This window comes from Columba livia, chromosome 20 (assembly GCF_036013475.1).
Source record: "Columba livia isolate bColLiv1 breed racing homer chromosome 20, bColLiv1.pat.W.v2, whole genome shotgun sequence".
Classification (NCBI taxonomy): domain Eukaryota; kingdom Metazoa; phylum Chordata; class Aves; order Columbiformes; family Columbidae; genus Columba; species Columba livia.
The window spans coordinates 2,158,027-2,172,265 of record NC_088621.1 but is presented as its reverse complement, the minus strand read 5'-3'; the positions used below and the strand labels follow the sequence as shown (position 1 = coordinate 2,172,265).

Here is a 14,239-nt window from a genome sequence, read left to right as displayed (position 1 = left end):
GTTTTAAATATCTGAAAATGGAATTTATAATGACAATCCTCAATACCCAAAGTAAATTTAGTTATTATTGAACTCAGTTATAAACACATCTAAGAAATACCCTGTAATACCCAAATAAATTAATTTGGCAAACAATACAATATCTTGGACTTAGAATCTATATCAATAGCAGAGCCTGGAACAGGAGCTTTTATTTTAACTCTGTGTAAAACATCCTTCAGCAATGAGTTTCTGGATGTGTTAGTCTCTCTTTACAGCTCAACCTCAATCCAATCAGCAGTCTCCAGGGATTTCCAAATCGCTGAAGATTAAAATCCTCTCTGACTTGACTGTTTGACTAATACTGTGTGTTTAATAATTCTACTTGTGAGAGATTTTATTTGACAAAACCCTGCTGTGTGGAGCCCATCAGAGGCTCTACAGCTGTACTGGAGTGGAAAGCTCTGCTGTCCTTGTTCCTTTACACACACTATACCCCACTACTGAGAAAAGAAGAAAACCTTATAGTACATCTATTACTATGTTGATATTAACATAACCACTGTGATATTAAATTTACATGCTCTTTTCGAGCAGGACAGTGAAAAAGTTCCTATTACAAAAACATAAGATAAACTATCCTGTTGTCTTGACTGGTTGCAAAAATTAATTACGTTTATGATTACATTTCAATGAAAGCTATTTTAAAAATGAGATGGAACTGTAATATTCTGTGCTTCAGGCATTCATTAATAAAATCATTTCAGTGTTAGTATTTACAAATGTTCCACTTTTTAGTTTAGGCAGTTTTTAGCATTTGAAAGCTTATGTTAAGCTTAACATAAATATTGTGTTCGCATGTTATAACAACCTTGTGACTTCAGATTTGAGCAGTAAGAGGGAAAAAGAGTCATCATGAGAGTAGCTTGCAGTATGTATTTGTATAAGACACCACTTACCCTGTTGTGCAGCTGAAAACATGATATCCTTTTAAGAGTACGGCAACGGTTAGCAAACACATTATTAGACAAAAAACAACGAGATTGATGAATGCCACAAATAGCGAAGAAAACATTAAATCAACATGTTTCTACCTGAGGTAGCGTCAATCACTGTGGAGACTCCTCTGCGATCAGAGACGGGCCGCGCTGACCCCGGCATGCTCACAGGCTCCGAGCGAACCGGCTGAATCCTGAAGAACAAGTTATAGTTACCACCTGTGTCACAACCATGCTCAGGAGGGCTGTAATTAAACCACAAAGCCAAATCAGCTGAACCAATTAAGCAACTGCTTATTTTAACTTTTCTTTTCTTTTGCTTTGTGGAGCCAAAACCTGGAGAAATCCACGCAGAGACAAATGGAGACTCCATGGAAAGTGAGTGTCCCCAAACCAGGTCTCTGAGACACCTAAAAAGCCCTCGTTGTCCTACCCAAACTGCCCTAAAAGTCTCCATTGCCCTCCTGAACAGCAGCACTTGCTCTGTCGGTTTAGGAGAAAAAGACATATTTGTAATTGTCTGTTCCTTTTGTAACATATACCCGTATTCATTAAAAAAGAGAATCTGCTTTCTTTCTGTATTTGTATACATACATGCAATTAAAAAATAATGTATTTCACAGCTATATCCTTATTGTGGGAGTAACTACGTGCAAGGAGAAATCACACATTTCAAACCTATATATTTTCTCCAAGGCCAATGTGCCCAGATTTAATGGGATTATCCACCCCTCCTGCTTCACTTGTTTCAGACCGAGTCGCAGACATCCAAGCCCGTACCACAGAACTTTGGACTTAAATCACAAGCAGAGTGAGAAGCACAGAAACTCGTGAAATCTTGAGAGTTACGGGACAGGACACAAACACGTGGTGCTTAAAACACTGCTACAAATCACCAGCTATCAGTAAATATAAACCCGCATTTACCTTCGCTCTCCTTCCTTCCCCTGGTCCACCTCCTGCCCCCAATGCCGAATCAGCCAATGTGCAAAACCAGATTAATTAAAAACATGAAAAACAATGACAAGGAAGGAAGCAAAGGAAGGAAAAGAATAACGGGGAGGAAAAAGCCACTCAAGAAGTTGATTAGTGTTCCACCACGGACTGTGTCACAGCCAGCATCTATACCTATGGCGTGAAGCTCCCACTCATATCTGAGAAAATGAATTTATTAAGCAATGCAGAAACTATGAAAACCAAGACAACGCTGAGCAAGGCCCCAGGACTTTGTACTCGTCTTTCACTGTCATTTACCCAAGAAGGGGCAGCAGAAAGGAATCGAAGTTGCTTGGCCTGGATGAGTTTTTCTTGTTGTCAAGTCACACGTTCTTCCAAGACTTTCATCTGGACAAGCCTGATGAAAACTACTACACATTCTACACAGATGGCCTCATTTAAGCATGAGGCGAGTAACTCACACAACAAATGTGGAACAGCTTGGAAACGGGTTTTATTTTTACCTGAGACTGTTGAGATCCAGATCGTCTGTATCGAAGTCCAGGAGAGGCTGCGGGGTGTCGCTGGGACCGTGCGACTGCAGCACGGAGGAGCTGGATGAAATGACGGTGGTTTGGCCTGAGGGATGGATTGTTTTGAACTGGAACTGGGGGCCCATCCACAGACGTCGGTGAGGCCCAGTGTGAGTCACTATTTCGACCTGTGGGAACATGGGGAAATGCTTAACAAAACCCAGCAATACACTGAATGGTTCCTGCAATACACTGAACCCCCAGAAGCCTGCTGTGTTTTGTTCCATCAGGTCAGAGGAACACTGAAAAAGGGACAATTTGGAATGTCTTTGCTAGAGAAAGGACGATCTAACCAAAGCAAGAGCTTCTTGTGAAGCCTTGAAAGCCCTCGAAGCACCAGCTTGGGGACATCACACCGCAGCTCTTAAGCTGTTCTGAAGGCCGACGCTCCACCCTGGTCACCACATCGCCTGGTCCTGGTCACTCCTCACCTTGCCTTTACAAAATACATTGAATCAGTGAATCATTTTGGTTCGAAGAGCCCCTCAAGATCATTGAGTCCAACCATAACTCACCCCTGGCGCTACCCCATGTCCCTGAGAACCTCATGTCCGTCTGTCCAACCCTCCAGGGATGGTGACTCCAGCACTGCCCTGGGCAGCCTGTTCCAATGCCCCACAGCCCTTTGGGGAAGAAATTGTTCCCCAGATCCAACCTCAGCCTCCCCTGGCGCAACTTGAGGCCGTTTCCTCTGCTCCTATCACTTGCTGCTTGGGAGAAGAGACCAACCTATAGCTCAAAACGCTAAAAAGCCACGTCGTGTTGCAACAAGCAGGGACCACATCTCTAACTGCATCTCCACGGAGCAGAGAGAGGAACCGAGAGTTTTCTGCTCAGATCCCCTCAGTCTGAGCAGGTCAGGGATGCGCTTTCAGCCAACAAGCTGCTCCAGCTTTGTCACGGCTGCCTTTGAAAAGTTTACACATTAAACGGCGCCGCTTCACATGTAAACAGTGCGAACTGTGTCTCAAATCCAAGCTCGTAACTACTGTTGGCGTATCCGCGGACACCCCTGGCAGAGACCATCTTGCTGCAAAGAGCTGTAGCAGGGAGCAAGGGCAAGTGTGCGGCGAGAGACGGGCCAGCCCGGGTCACGCTCGGCACGCTCTACGTGTCATATAAACATCCACGTGCAAGGGCAGCCACACACACATACATATTCACTTAACCAAAAATTCCAGCCATTAAAGCAGAAGGGGGTATTCAGATTTTCCTCGAAATATTGGCTCCCGGTGAGAGCCTAGAAATGAACTTTTGAAAATCCTTTCAGTAAACGAAGCACCCAAAATAAAATACTTTAAAAATATCTTTTCACACTGATAACTATAAACCAATTCTGGCAAACTCCTGAATGAACCAGCTATAGGAATTCAAACAACCACGAAAATTTAAGATGGTAACGTTGTTGGAAATGTCGATGATCAGGAAAATGTGGCCTTAGTAAATAAAAGGCTAAACAAAGCATAAGGCCTCTGCAATGCAATCTTAAAAATCAGAAAGAGCCCTTAAAGATTAGAAAAAGGAAATAAGGCATGAAAATATTAAGCTCTGGTGACCTCACACTTCTAAGATGACAACAACAGACTATTACATCCCTATCAATTTCTGCTAAAACAATGATCAGCTTCACAGCAAAAATGCAATTTGGGGAAGAAATGAATGAAAATATGGTTTTGTGTCTATATGCCATAGGTGTGCATTGGTAGCAATTCTTATCTCTTTAAGGAGTTCTGAACACTGGGGAACGTTGCGCTCAGTTCCCTGCTACCGGAGGACGACAAATGCGCAGCCTATTTAGCACTATTTCCATCTCTGCATTTATCTTAGCGTAACTCAGATTGACTGCCGACGTTTCTGAGGCAAGTAGCTTTTATGTAGCAGTGTAAATTAGGCCACAGATAAAGTAATCTGTATATTTTAAGCTTGAAACCATCAGTGTCACAGAGCCGAGAGGTAAACAGATGCCTCTGCAATTTTACTGAGGCTACGGCCAGATGTTCCAATTCACTCTCCTGTTGTGTGCAGGACAAACATATTGTATCTACTTCACACTGACAGCACACATTACCCACTGTTCTAATTGAAAAGTTGAAGTGAAGGGCAGTGTTTTTTCACTGCATGCTGTTACTGTTGATAACAACACTTTAATTTTGAAAAACATCCTTGCACTTTAGGCTTAATCTAAAGTGGCTTGCTAAGAGAACGCTCGCATCTTCGTGCTCAAAAGGGCTATCAGCGCTCCTTTCACTTAGTGAAAATCAAACCATTCCGGAAGCGTTCCCTGAATTATCTGTGCTCTGACATCACTCGGGATTTATTCTTTTCCTTATAAATATATGTACTCTTCTAGAGGGATATATGTGTTGAAGTTCGAGCAGGCTTAAGTTCCTTTGACATTTTATCTCTTCCAAGAACTAGCAATAAACCAACTCCTACACTGCGGTTTCACTTCAGTCTCTTTTCCCCGGGGTTGCCCAGTACACCAGAAAGTCACCAGAATGGTAAAATAAGCCAAGAAAATAAACGGTACTGGAGGGGATAGGTGGAAAACTACAGGTGAAATCTTGGCCCCAAAGAGCTCAGTGATAAAATTCCTGTTGACTGCACTGATTGAGTAGTTTCACCATCTTTATGCTCTGACAAATCAGAGACAGCAGCAGCAAATGAGATATATCACGGGCAGCCACATCTGAAAAGTGAGGGCAGGTAAGTGGATTCACATGAACAGACTCCCCAGGGAATTCCACTCCTGGAACGGTACATGTGGAAACTTCTCATTTTAGGAAAAAGCTGGATATGATTTATTCACCAGTGGGAGAAGCAAATCACATCCATGAATATTTCATATTTATGCCATAGACCCTAGCAACACATTTAATGCATCGCTCCCGTAACAACGTTGTTCTTAAGCCAAAGGAAACCCACCTAATTTGTAAGGATGAATTCCATGTACCAGGTACCCTGTAATTGCTTTGGTAAATCCAGAGCGCTTGGAATTTTTATTCATTTCTTTAACTCTAACCTTTTCTTTCTACCAGGAACTAATTCTCAGTGTATTATTCATGACCTACATTCTTAAAATGAAGCTATGTTTTAAGCCAAATAGTCGTGTAGGTACCGAGTTCTTAAAGAGAAGCTTAATTGACTGAAACAAAGCAAGAATGGATAAAACTACAAAGATTTAACCTCATCTAAAAATAATCCGCCAAGCAGGGTCATTGTAAAGCGCTACGGCATTTGTATGCAGCCATAACCCACAGGAATAATCAGTAGGAGATGCAGTAACTGATAACCAGGAAAAGAAGGAAGCAAACCAGTTAATCTACCATTTTTCTGTTAAAATGCAGTCAGTATCGCACAGGTCACAACTGAAAAGGCATCGTTGTTTCGTCAAGCCAGCTTCCCTTATCCAGGTCTGAAAAGGACCATGTCAGGAGGAAAAGGTCACGTTTTGTCACCACTGTGAACTTCCTACTGCAGCCGGAACTGCCCCAGGACGTGACCTGTGCCAGCACTGATGGGGCTTTATATGGCTTTTAATACAGTTTAAAAGGTAAAGACCATCAAATTCATCCCATGTTAAGTCGGGAGTGAAGTCGGTTTTACACACAGCAACGCCCGCGGCCTGCTGGAAGCTCGCTTTCCATTCCGAGCTGTGCATCTTAGATCCAGCGGATCCCAGCGCCGTTGCCCTGGGGACGGGAAGGATGCGGGGCCGTACCTGGGACAGCCACTCCTCATCCTCCTGCCCGCTGTGGTCGGACGCCAAGCTGTCGTAGGACTCGTGGCGAGTGATGGGCCCGGGGCTCCCCGGCGGAACCACTGCAAGACAGAAAGAAGAAAAATTCATAAGTCAGGTTTACTGTGAAATGCTTTTTAAAATGAGCTTTTTCAGCCAGTTACTGGTATAGCGATGTCTGTCTTTTCCGAAATCTGTGACAGTATGTTGGAGCACAGAAAGAGCTCAAATATGGACAGCAAAAGGGATGGAAAGATTGGATGTGTACACACAGCCACTATGATAACCCGACTGGCTCTTCTTTCAGCCTTAAGTACTTAATGAACATTCAGAACAGCCCAATACAGACGACAACCACCTATCTTGAGGAATCCTGCACCGAGAAATGTCAGTGTGGGAGCCTTTTCTACAAACTTTTCAGCATGTGAACTACACCAAGAGCACAAAAGGCAATACTATGTAATAATTCTGAACAGATAAGAAAGACACCATGAAAAGCTTATGTTATGCAACAACGGCATTTTTACTTTGGTAAAACAAGAGTTTTATGCCATAGCCTTGAGATACCGGACAATCCTAAAATTAGAACCAATATTTTTTACCCTCACGTAATTGAAAAAATGACTCGAAGTTTTCAAATTGATTTTTAAAAACTATATTATGGGGTTGACCCTTATGTGTCAACTTTCCATCCACTACAAATTTTTACAGCATGTTGTAAACCCCTAATAACAGGAGTTTCTAATGGCAAAGCAGGCACAATTGTGACCATAAATACAGAACGGCGCCTCTATAATATAAACAGCACGGGGTTTTCATAAATCCATACGCTGTATGAAATGCTGGGATTTTCATGCTGGTGTGTCAGTGGGTATCCAACCCAACCTCAGCTCTGGAGCCATTTCTAACACCTCCAAATTGCTATGTGTCCTTATTCCAAAACCTGCAATGTACTAAATTCAGTTCAGGGCTTAACTTATTAAAGAATTATTTCAAGTGCTATATACATTAGGATATATTCTTACAAAGTGTCGAGTTTTTCTCATGAGATACTTCGCATCTGCCACACTCACTGACATCAATACAATCGGTTCTCACGTGTATGCGAACGTGCGCCTCAGCGACCGCAGCATTGGGGTTCATCAGTTCGCAAGATCATACAGAACCACAGAATGTTAGGGATTGGAAGGGACCTCAAAAGATCAGACAGAAACTAAATCAATCTGCTCTGTTCCAACAGTGACAGACCTAATTTGATAACTCACGGAGGTGTCTGTCCAGCCCATACCAAGCACACACACCTTCCCGGGTTACAAACAGCTGGCGATTCACAGTAAACATCTGAATATGAAACCGAGTGCCCTTGTCCCTGCCAGCCGGGATCTCCACGCGTTTCCCGTTGTGCTGCTCTGCCCCGTATCTGATTCCCCCGCAGTGAACGGTGGGGACGCAGCTGATCGACTCCAGGCTCCCCCTCCTCAGCTCCGCTACAAACCGCTCAGGACTCGGGCACATGTTTTTGCTTTCAAACCAACAGGAACTTTATGGACTGTTCTGAGTTTTTTGTTGCTGTTCCTTCTCTCCCAGGGGCAGCTCCTGGAGCTGTCAGGATTAGGGAAGCTGCTGTTTGGGGCCACGCTGCAAACACGAGCCCAGGGAGCAGCGTCCACCCTGCCCGGTCACTGTGTTTCTCCCTTGTGCCACCTGCATTTCGCTGGAAAATCAAAACGGCATTAAAGCGGAACGTAAATTCAAACGTAAAGAGTTTCGGCCCGATGCTGTGTGGCCTTTCCCCGGGGAACCGCGGCTCTCGCAATAACCCCCGGCTCGGTGCGGTTTCGGAGCGCGGCGTTAACTCTTTCCACCGAAAAAAGTGACGACATGCTGAATTGCACAAAGCAGCTCTGCCCTGGAGTTCACCGGCAGGGCAACAGTGATAAAGCCCCAGCTGAGGTCAAACCCCAGTAATTTATTTTGCTATTTAATAAAATCGCGTTTACGCACCACACCTCTCCCAAAAGCAGGCGTGGAATAGGGTCTGGTTTTGATAGCGGGATGTGAAGCGACGGTCCCGGCCTCACCGCCAGCAAATCCAGCTCCACACACACACACACACGGGCATTTCTTAGGAGTTAAAACGGCCTTGAAGTTCCAGGAACAAACATGTTCTAAAAATGTAAACCCGATTCTTCATTGCTGGGTCACAAACCTCTCACATTGGTGTCGAGTTCCAAGACGAGATTAATTTAAGTCCGGAGGGACATTTCCAGGAATTGGAGCTTGAAAATACTCTTTTATCTTGCAGATTAATTCTTTGGAAATCTGAATTCAGGCTGGAAATGATGGCAGGCTCGCACACATCAGCCAATCTGTCCTTATGCTGGGACACAGAGCTGTTTCAGTTTCCACAAAATTCAAATTCTACTTTCTAGCCTCAAAATCAAAGGTGCTGGTGCTTACCCAGCTGATATTGCTCTGAACTCCAGGACCTGATTCCCACAGTTCAATGATTAAGTATGAAAAAGCCCTCATTGTTTGGAAACTTTGCCATGCTACAATATTTGTGCCAGATAAAGAAAACAAGCAATTTTGATGAAGCTCAGGTAATTTGCACAGGCATTCCTGCCACATGAGCACGGCCCAGATACACATGCCTGACAAATACTGGAATTAACAAACAGTGGTTTTGTTCATAGAGGGGCTAAATATACAATAAATACCTAGACCTAAGACAACTCTTTATTCACCCAAAAATTATAAATTGTCATCTTTCAGCAGCACAGAAGTGTTGGAACAAAGAAACGCTACAGCTCAATTGTAGTGTGCGCACTTATGGTTTTAATTTGTGAACAATAAATCATTAGTTTTACTTAGTTTTGTGTACTTCTTGAACCAAAAGGTTTTAATTTTCTCATTTATATAAATGAGCTTTACACAATTCAATTTAATTGAGAGTTATATATGACATTCCCAACGTGCTCTTCTCTCAGGGATGCATGTTTGTCCAAATTAAGAGCAAACAAAGGCATTTGCAGACTATAAAGACTATTTGTTCTGTGCCTGCAGATACCCAGAGAGCTCTCCTTTATTCCAACTGAAAACACAAAACTTATAATTTGAAATAAGATTCTAAAACCTAGTAGAAATAGGGTCATTAAGTCTGAAGTCTGTCCCGTGTCCATGTGCAGAATTTAGTGGCGTCCAACAGGTGAGCAGAATAAAAACCACGCATCCCTTGGTTCCACAGAAATCACACACCGACGCGTTTTGATGCTTTTTCTGCAGTTCCTAAATTCTACCTAAAATGACCATAGGTGGTTTAGAGACCTGAGGCAATCACGTTTGTCAACACGCTTCAGGAGCACTTCTTAGAACTGAGCTCTGCAACGGGAATGATTTCCTTGGCGCGAATTCTGGAAGGAGCGGCGAGTTTGGTCCGGCGCGTTCGTTGCGGCGCATTACCCACCACAAGCAGAACGTGCCCGTTCTGGTTCAGGTCTAAGGCGATGGCTTCAAACTCAACAGGTTCTCCTTGTTTTCCATCAGATGGACGTGCTGGCGCGTCGGCAGAGCCGGGGTTGGGTATCGCACAGCTGGATCTGCCACCGAGCTCAGGCCCAACAGCTGCTCAGGGAATTCTACCCCTAAAGCTCCTGTGCAGGTCGGTGCCTCCGGCTCTGCCTCTGCTCCAGCTTAACAATAAAGCCAAGACCAGGTTTTCCTTTCAGACGGAGCGCTGTTCAAAATAAACTGTTTGCAGTTTGGTGGTATGCTCTATGTATTTTTACTTGTGGGTACATGTCACTGAACAAAGTTCTGGTTTTTATGCGTGTTTCAGCCCGTAAAGCTCTGCAGGGTCATGCCATGTAAATTCAAATATCTTCTTTCACCCAGAACTTCTCCCCACTCATTTTTCCCCGTTAGGGCTTTCTGAGATTCTTATATACATAAACGTCATAAAATTAAGCTTAAAAAACCCCGTAAACCAGGAGTTTATCCAGCCTAACAGTTATTTCACACCACCAACTGACTTACAGATTTATTCATTCATTATTTGTATATTGCCCACAGTTTATTAGGTGCTTTATAGACCATCCGTTCTCTGTATCAGCACTTAAATCTTAAAGGAATAGGTATGTCTGTAATCGGGATGTGAGTTCTCTGTAGATTTTCCCCATCTCCGATGGCTGCAAGAGCAGGAGATGTTCACCGCGCTGCACTCTCTAAAGCTCCCATAAGAAACCAGTCAAGTTAAACCAGTTAACGCTGGGGAGAGCTGGAACCTGGTTTTACTCACCATACTGAGTATTTAAGGCTGTTTTAACACTCAGACTGGGAGCAGGCTCTTGGTTCTGCACCAAAGGACAACGTATCTATTCTTTCCTGAGTTAAAGAATAATTTCAACTGCACGAACCTATGGCGAAATCCATCTGATGGCCATCTTTAAAGAATTAAGGAAGAGGTAACTATTTCTATAATTCACTGACTTCAAAAGTATGTTTGACATTATTGTCGGGAAAATTATGTTAACCATGGATTACTGTTACAATCAAAGTATGTAGTGAGAAGTCAAGAGGCTTAGTAGTAAATTTTCAAAGCGGTGCGTGGGGATTTACCCGTTTGACTCCCATTAACGTCAATAGGAGTCGCGCGGCTAAATCCCTGTACACTGCTTTGAAAACTGACCCCTTCGTGTTGATGGACCCCTCTCTAAGAAGTTCCAGATGACCATGTAAGCATAGTAAAGAACTATTTCAGCATGTGCCCTTGTTCATTATTGTTGTTTGTACACATCTGAAAGTGTTTTAATTCCTATATGCGGTGCTGTTTCCAGCATTTAGTTTATAAAATATGGATTAAGATGGGCAAGTGCTCGGTAATCTGACAAAGCCGCGCACATGCCCAGGTGTATATTTGCATTGAGAACTTAACACACATTGGCAGCATCCAACGTACCTCACAGAGTTAATTTTTATCCACCTCGTCTATATTATTCCACAAACACCAATTATGGCTGAATAACGCAGCATGATTTACTCCAGTGCTGGTGTGCAATGATGCAGCACTTCACCCCAACCAGAAATTCCATCTGCTTCCCTTGCCCACCGTGTCCCGGCTCCCGGAGGCAGCACAAAGCGCACGTTCCACTTTTAGGGAAACTTCAGTTTTCGCTTTAAAAAGACCATGAACTACAATTCCAGTCGAAACATCTTTTCTGGAAAGGAAGGTGATCCAGATGAGCTTGCGATCTGTTACGCCTCCGAGTGTAACAAGCAAACCTGAAAATGCCATTTTCACTGTTTGTGACTATTGCCAGCAAACCCCAAATGCACACAACAATTCTGTAAGAGAAACGCACGCGTGGAATCAGTTTCACTTGAAATTTTTAAACTGTAATCAAAATATATAATATATATATATTTTTTAAGATCTGCTACAGTTTTAAACAATCATTCCCAAAGGATCTGGATTTTTAAATGACATCTACACATCTAACTCCTTTGAAACTAGTGATGCAGAGACCCAGGAAGTTCGTTTAAAAAGTAGGTTGCATTTTTTTATTAGAAGGCACTAATGAAGTAGAATTTCAAGAGAGCGCCACCCTAGCTAGAGGCAATCTGAAGTGAAAAGAATAATGGCAAGTTGAGAATCTAGGAAACATATTTAAAAATTGCCGTCTGGACAATAAGGTTAAATATATGTACCCAAGTAAGTGGAGGGAATCTCAGCTGTGTGCTGGTCGTATACAAAACACCCAAATAACAACAAAGCACAGCTTCCCGTCTTGAAGCGCATCGCACTAACAACTAACAGAGGGTTGGCTGTAAGACTCTTGCTGAGAATAGGGGCGAAAAAACCTGATGGAATCATTGAAACGTGACGTGTCTGGTGACAGGGACTCTACCCAAAGGCTGGTTTTGCACCTGCTCGGTGGGGACGGAGCTGCTGCCCCGTGTGCTGTCCCACGGATCACCCGGCTCCATCGCCCGACTTCGCACGAATGGTGGGAACTTTCCTGCAGTTTTAAGCCCATAACAGTGAATCGACACAATTCTGTGGAAAAGCCCTCACCGGTGGCTCACAGGTACATCTGAAAGGCCGGTAGTTTAGGCCGCGTTCATATGATCAGCACATAAAAACGATGGCAGATTAAAACGTTAACCCGCACACCACGGCTTGTCCCAACTCCTCTCCAGGCTTCACAGCATGGCAGCTCATCTCAGGGTAAGGCCAGAGAGCTCTGCTTAGATAGTCTGCATCGGGAGATTAGCTTAAACTGGGCAGCTTTGCTCTAAGTGCTGCCAGTGCTGCTGCAGAACCAGTAAAGCCCAGCACAGCCACAGCAATGGGCAACTGGGAGCACAAAGTGCTGAAACCGCTGCAAAGCGCGTCTGAGCGCGGCCACGCGGAGATGCCACAGAACCAGAGCACAAAGGCTTTGAACACCTCGTAACTACACGAGAGAGTAATTGTTACAGAACGGGCTCTGGTTTTGATCAGTTTTATTATTTGGAATCAAGCTCCGTTGTGATAGACATTGAACATACCCACAGCAACTGCAGCTCTTGCCCCACAGAACAGGCTCCAGGCACACACACTATAGCTATGGATATAGCGGGGTACATACCGTGATGTATATCCGTTCATAGAGTGAAAATATTAAATATGCAGCATTAAATTTGCAGCCACAAAAGAGTGCAAGAAGAAAAACTGAGGTAGAAGGCTGAAAAGTGGTAGAACAGTAAATGTAATTATCAGTCCCGGTTGATTAGCCCATTTCTAGACCAGCACCGCGCTGCTCCACACATGGAACAAGGTTTGCAGAGCAGACCGATCAGAGTCCTCACTGTGTGCTCGGGGTAACTAGTACGACAGCACCTGGGCTATGATTACATGCATAACAGCTTGTTTTTCATAGTATCTGTCTTCATATTCACGCAATTATTTAATACACTCACTGCTGCTTCCCACTGCACAATGTTCACCAGCTCTATGTCTGGAATTTTTGCTTCCAACGATGGAATGTCGGAACGGAATATAAAATCGGCCATAAAGAACCGCAATGTTGCTCAGAGACAAAAGTCTCGCTCGGGGTGCAGCGCGGTCATTGGAGGGAGCGGGAAGCGCAAACATGATGTCAGAGCTGCAGAGATTAGCTGTATAAATTGTGTTATCGTTCAGCCCAAACAAACAGCGAGGAAAGGCCAACCCCCTCCCTTTGAAGACAATGAATAGTTACTGTGTTTGACTCCTAACAAAAGCCATTTTCAGTGAAACGCAAGATATGTACATGTTGGTCCAGAAACGAAAATCTGTTGTAACAGCCAAAAGTCAAAGGCAGCTATAAATACAGAGCTTAATCTATTCAAGAATCCCTTAATGAAGTCTATAGAACTGATTATATCTTCAGGTCTAACTCAAGTGCAAATTCTTACTCAGAAATAAGTAACAGCCCTGCGAGTGTTGCTTGGAAACCAGTACAGGAACAAAGGACGGGAATACGGAGTACTGGTTCGAATTCTAGCATCATGGAGTATGAATTACGGTGCATTTAGAATAAACAATTAATGAGACAGCAGAAGCCTCAGCTGCGTGTCCATTTTTCGGAGGGAGGAACCATTTCCAGAAGCAGTCGGAGTGGGATACAGGAACACTGCATCATTCCTTCGAACAACACACAAATGGCCTTTGATTATTTAAAGCCAGTTGCAAAGATCTGTCTTCAAAACCTCCTATTGGAGGTTTAATAGCAAAGAGGTGCAAGTACACTTACCAGCAACACTACAGTAAAGTAGAGACTTTTGTTTTAACAAAATCTATATTTATACAATTACATTTCCTACGGTTGAGGGCAGCTGTAATTAATGGATTTCCCTCCTTCCCCTAATGCAGTCATTTGTCAATTTAAACATGGAATGTCCAATCAATTTTGATGTATTTAGTAAGCAATTTGTCAAAGAGTACTGCATACCAGTTAATATATTAATTCTTG

General features: G+C 43.5%; 1 protein-coding gene across 15 annotated transcripts in view; it reads right to left on the bottom strand.

Moving 5' to 3' along the window:
* Positions 1-14,239, bottom strand: part of BCAS3 (BCAS3 microtubule associated cell migration factor) — a 284,160-nt gene that overhangs the window by 166,198 nt on the left and 103,723 nt on the right. For all 15 annotated transcript variants that reach the window (XR_010467329.1, XR_010467330.1, XM_065036752.1 and 12 more), the window contains 3 exons: positions 6,228-6,328; positions 2,438-2,634; positions 1,074-1,171 (listed from right to left, as the gene is read on the bottom strand). Coding sequence is in view for 13 of the 15 variants with exons in the window: in XM_065036752.1 (XP_064892824.1) it covers positions 1,074-1,171; positions 2,438-2,634; positions 6,228-6,328 (396 nt within the window). In the remaining 2 variants the exon portion in view is untranslated. The remainder of the gene's footprint in view (positions 1-1,073; positions 1,172-2,437; positions 2,635-6,227; positions 6,329-14,239) is intronic.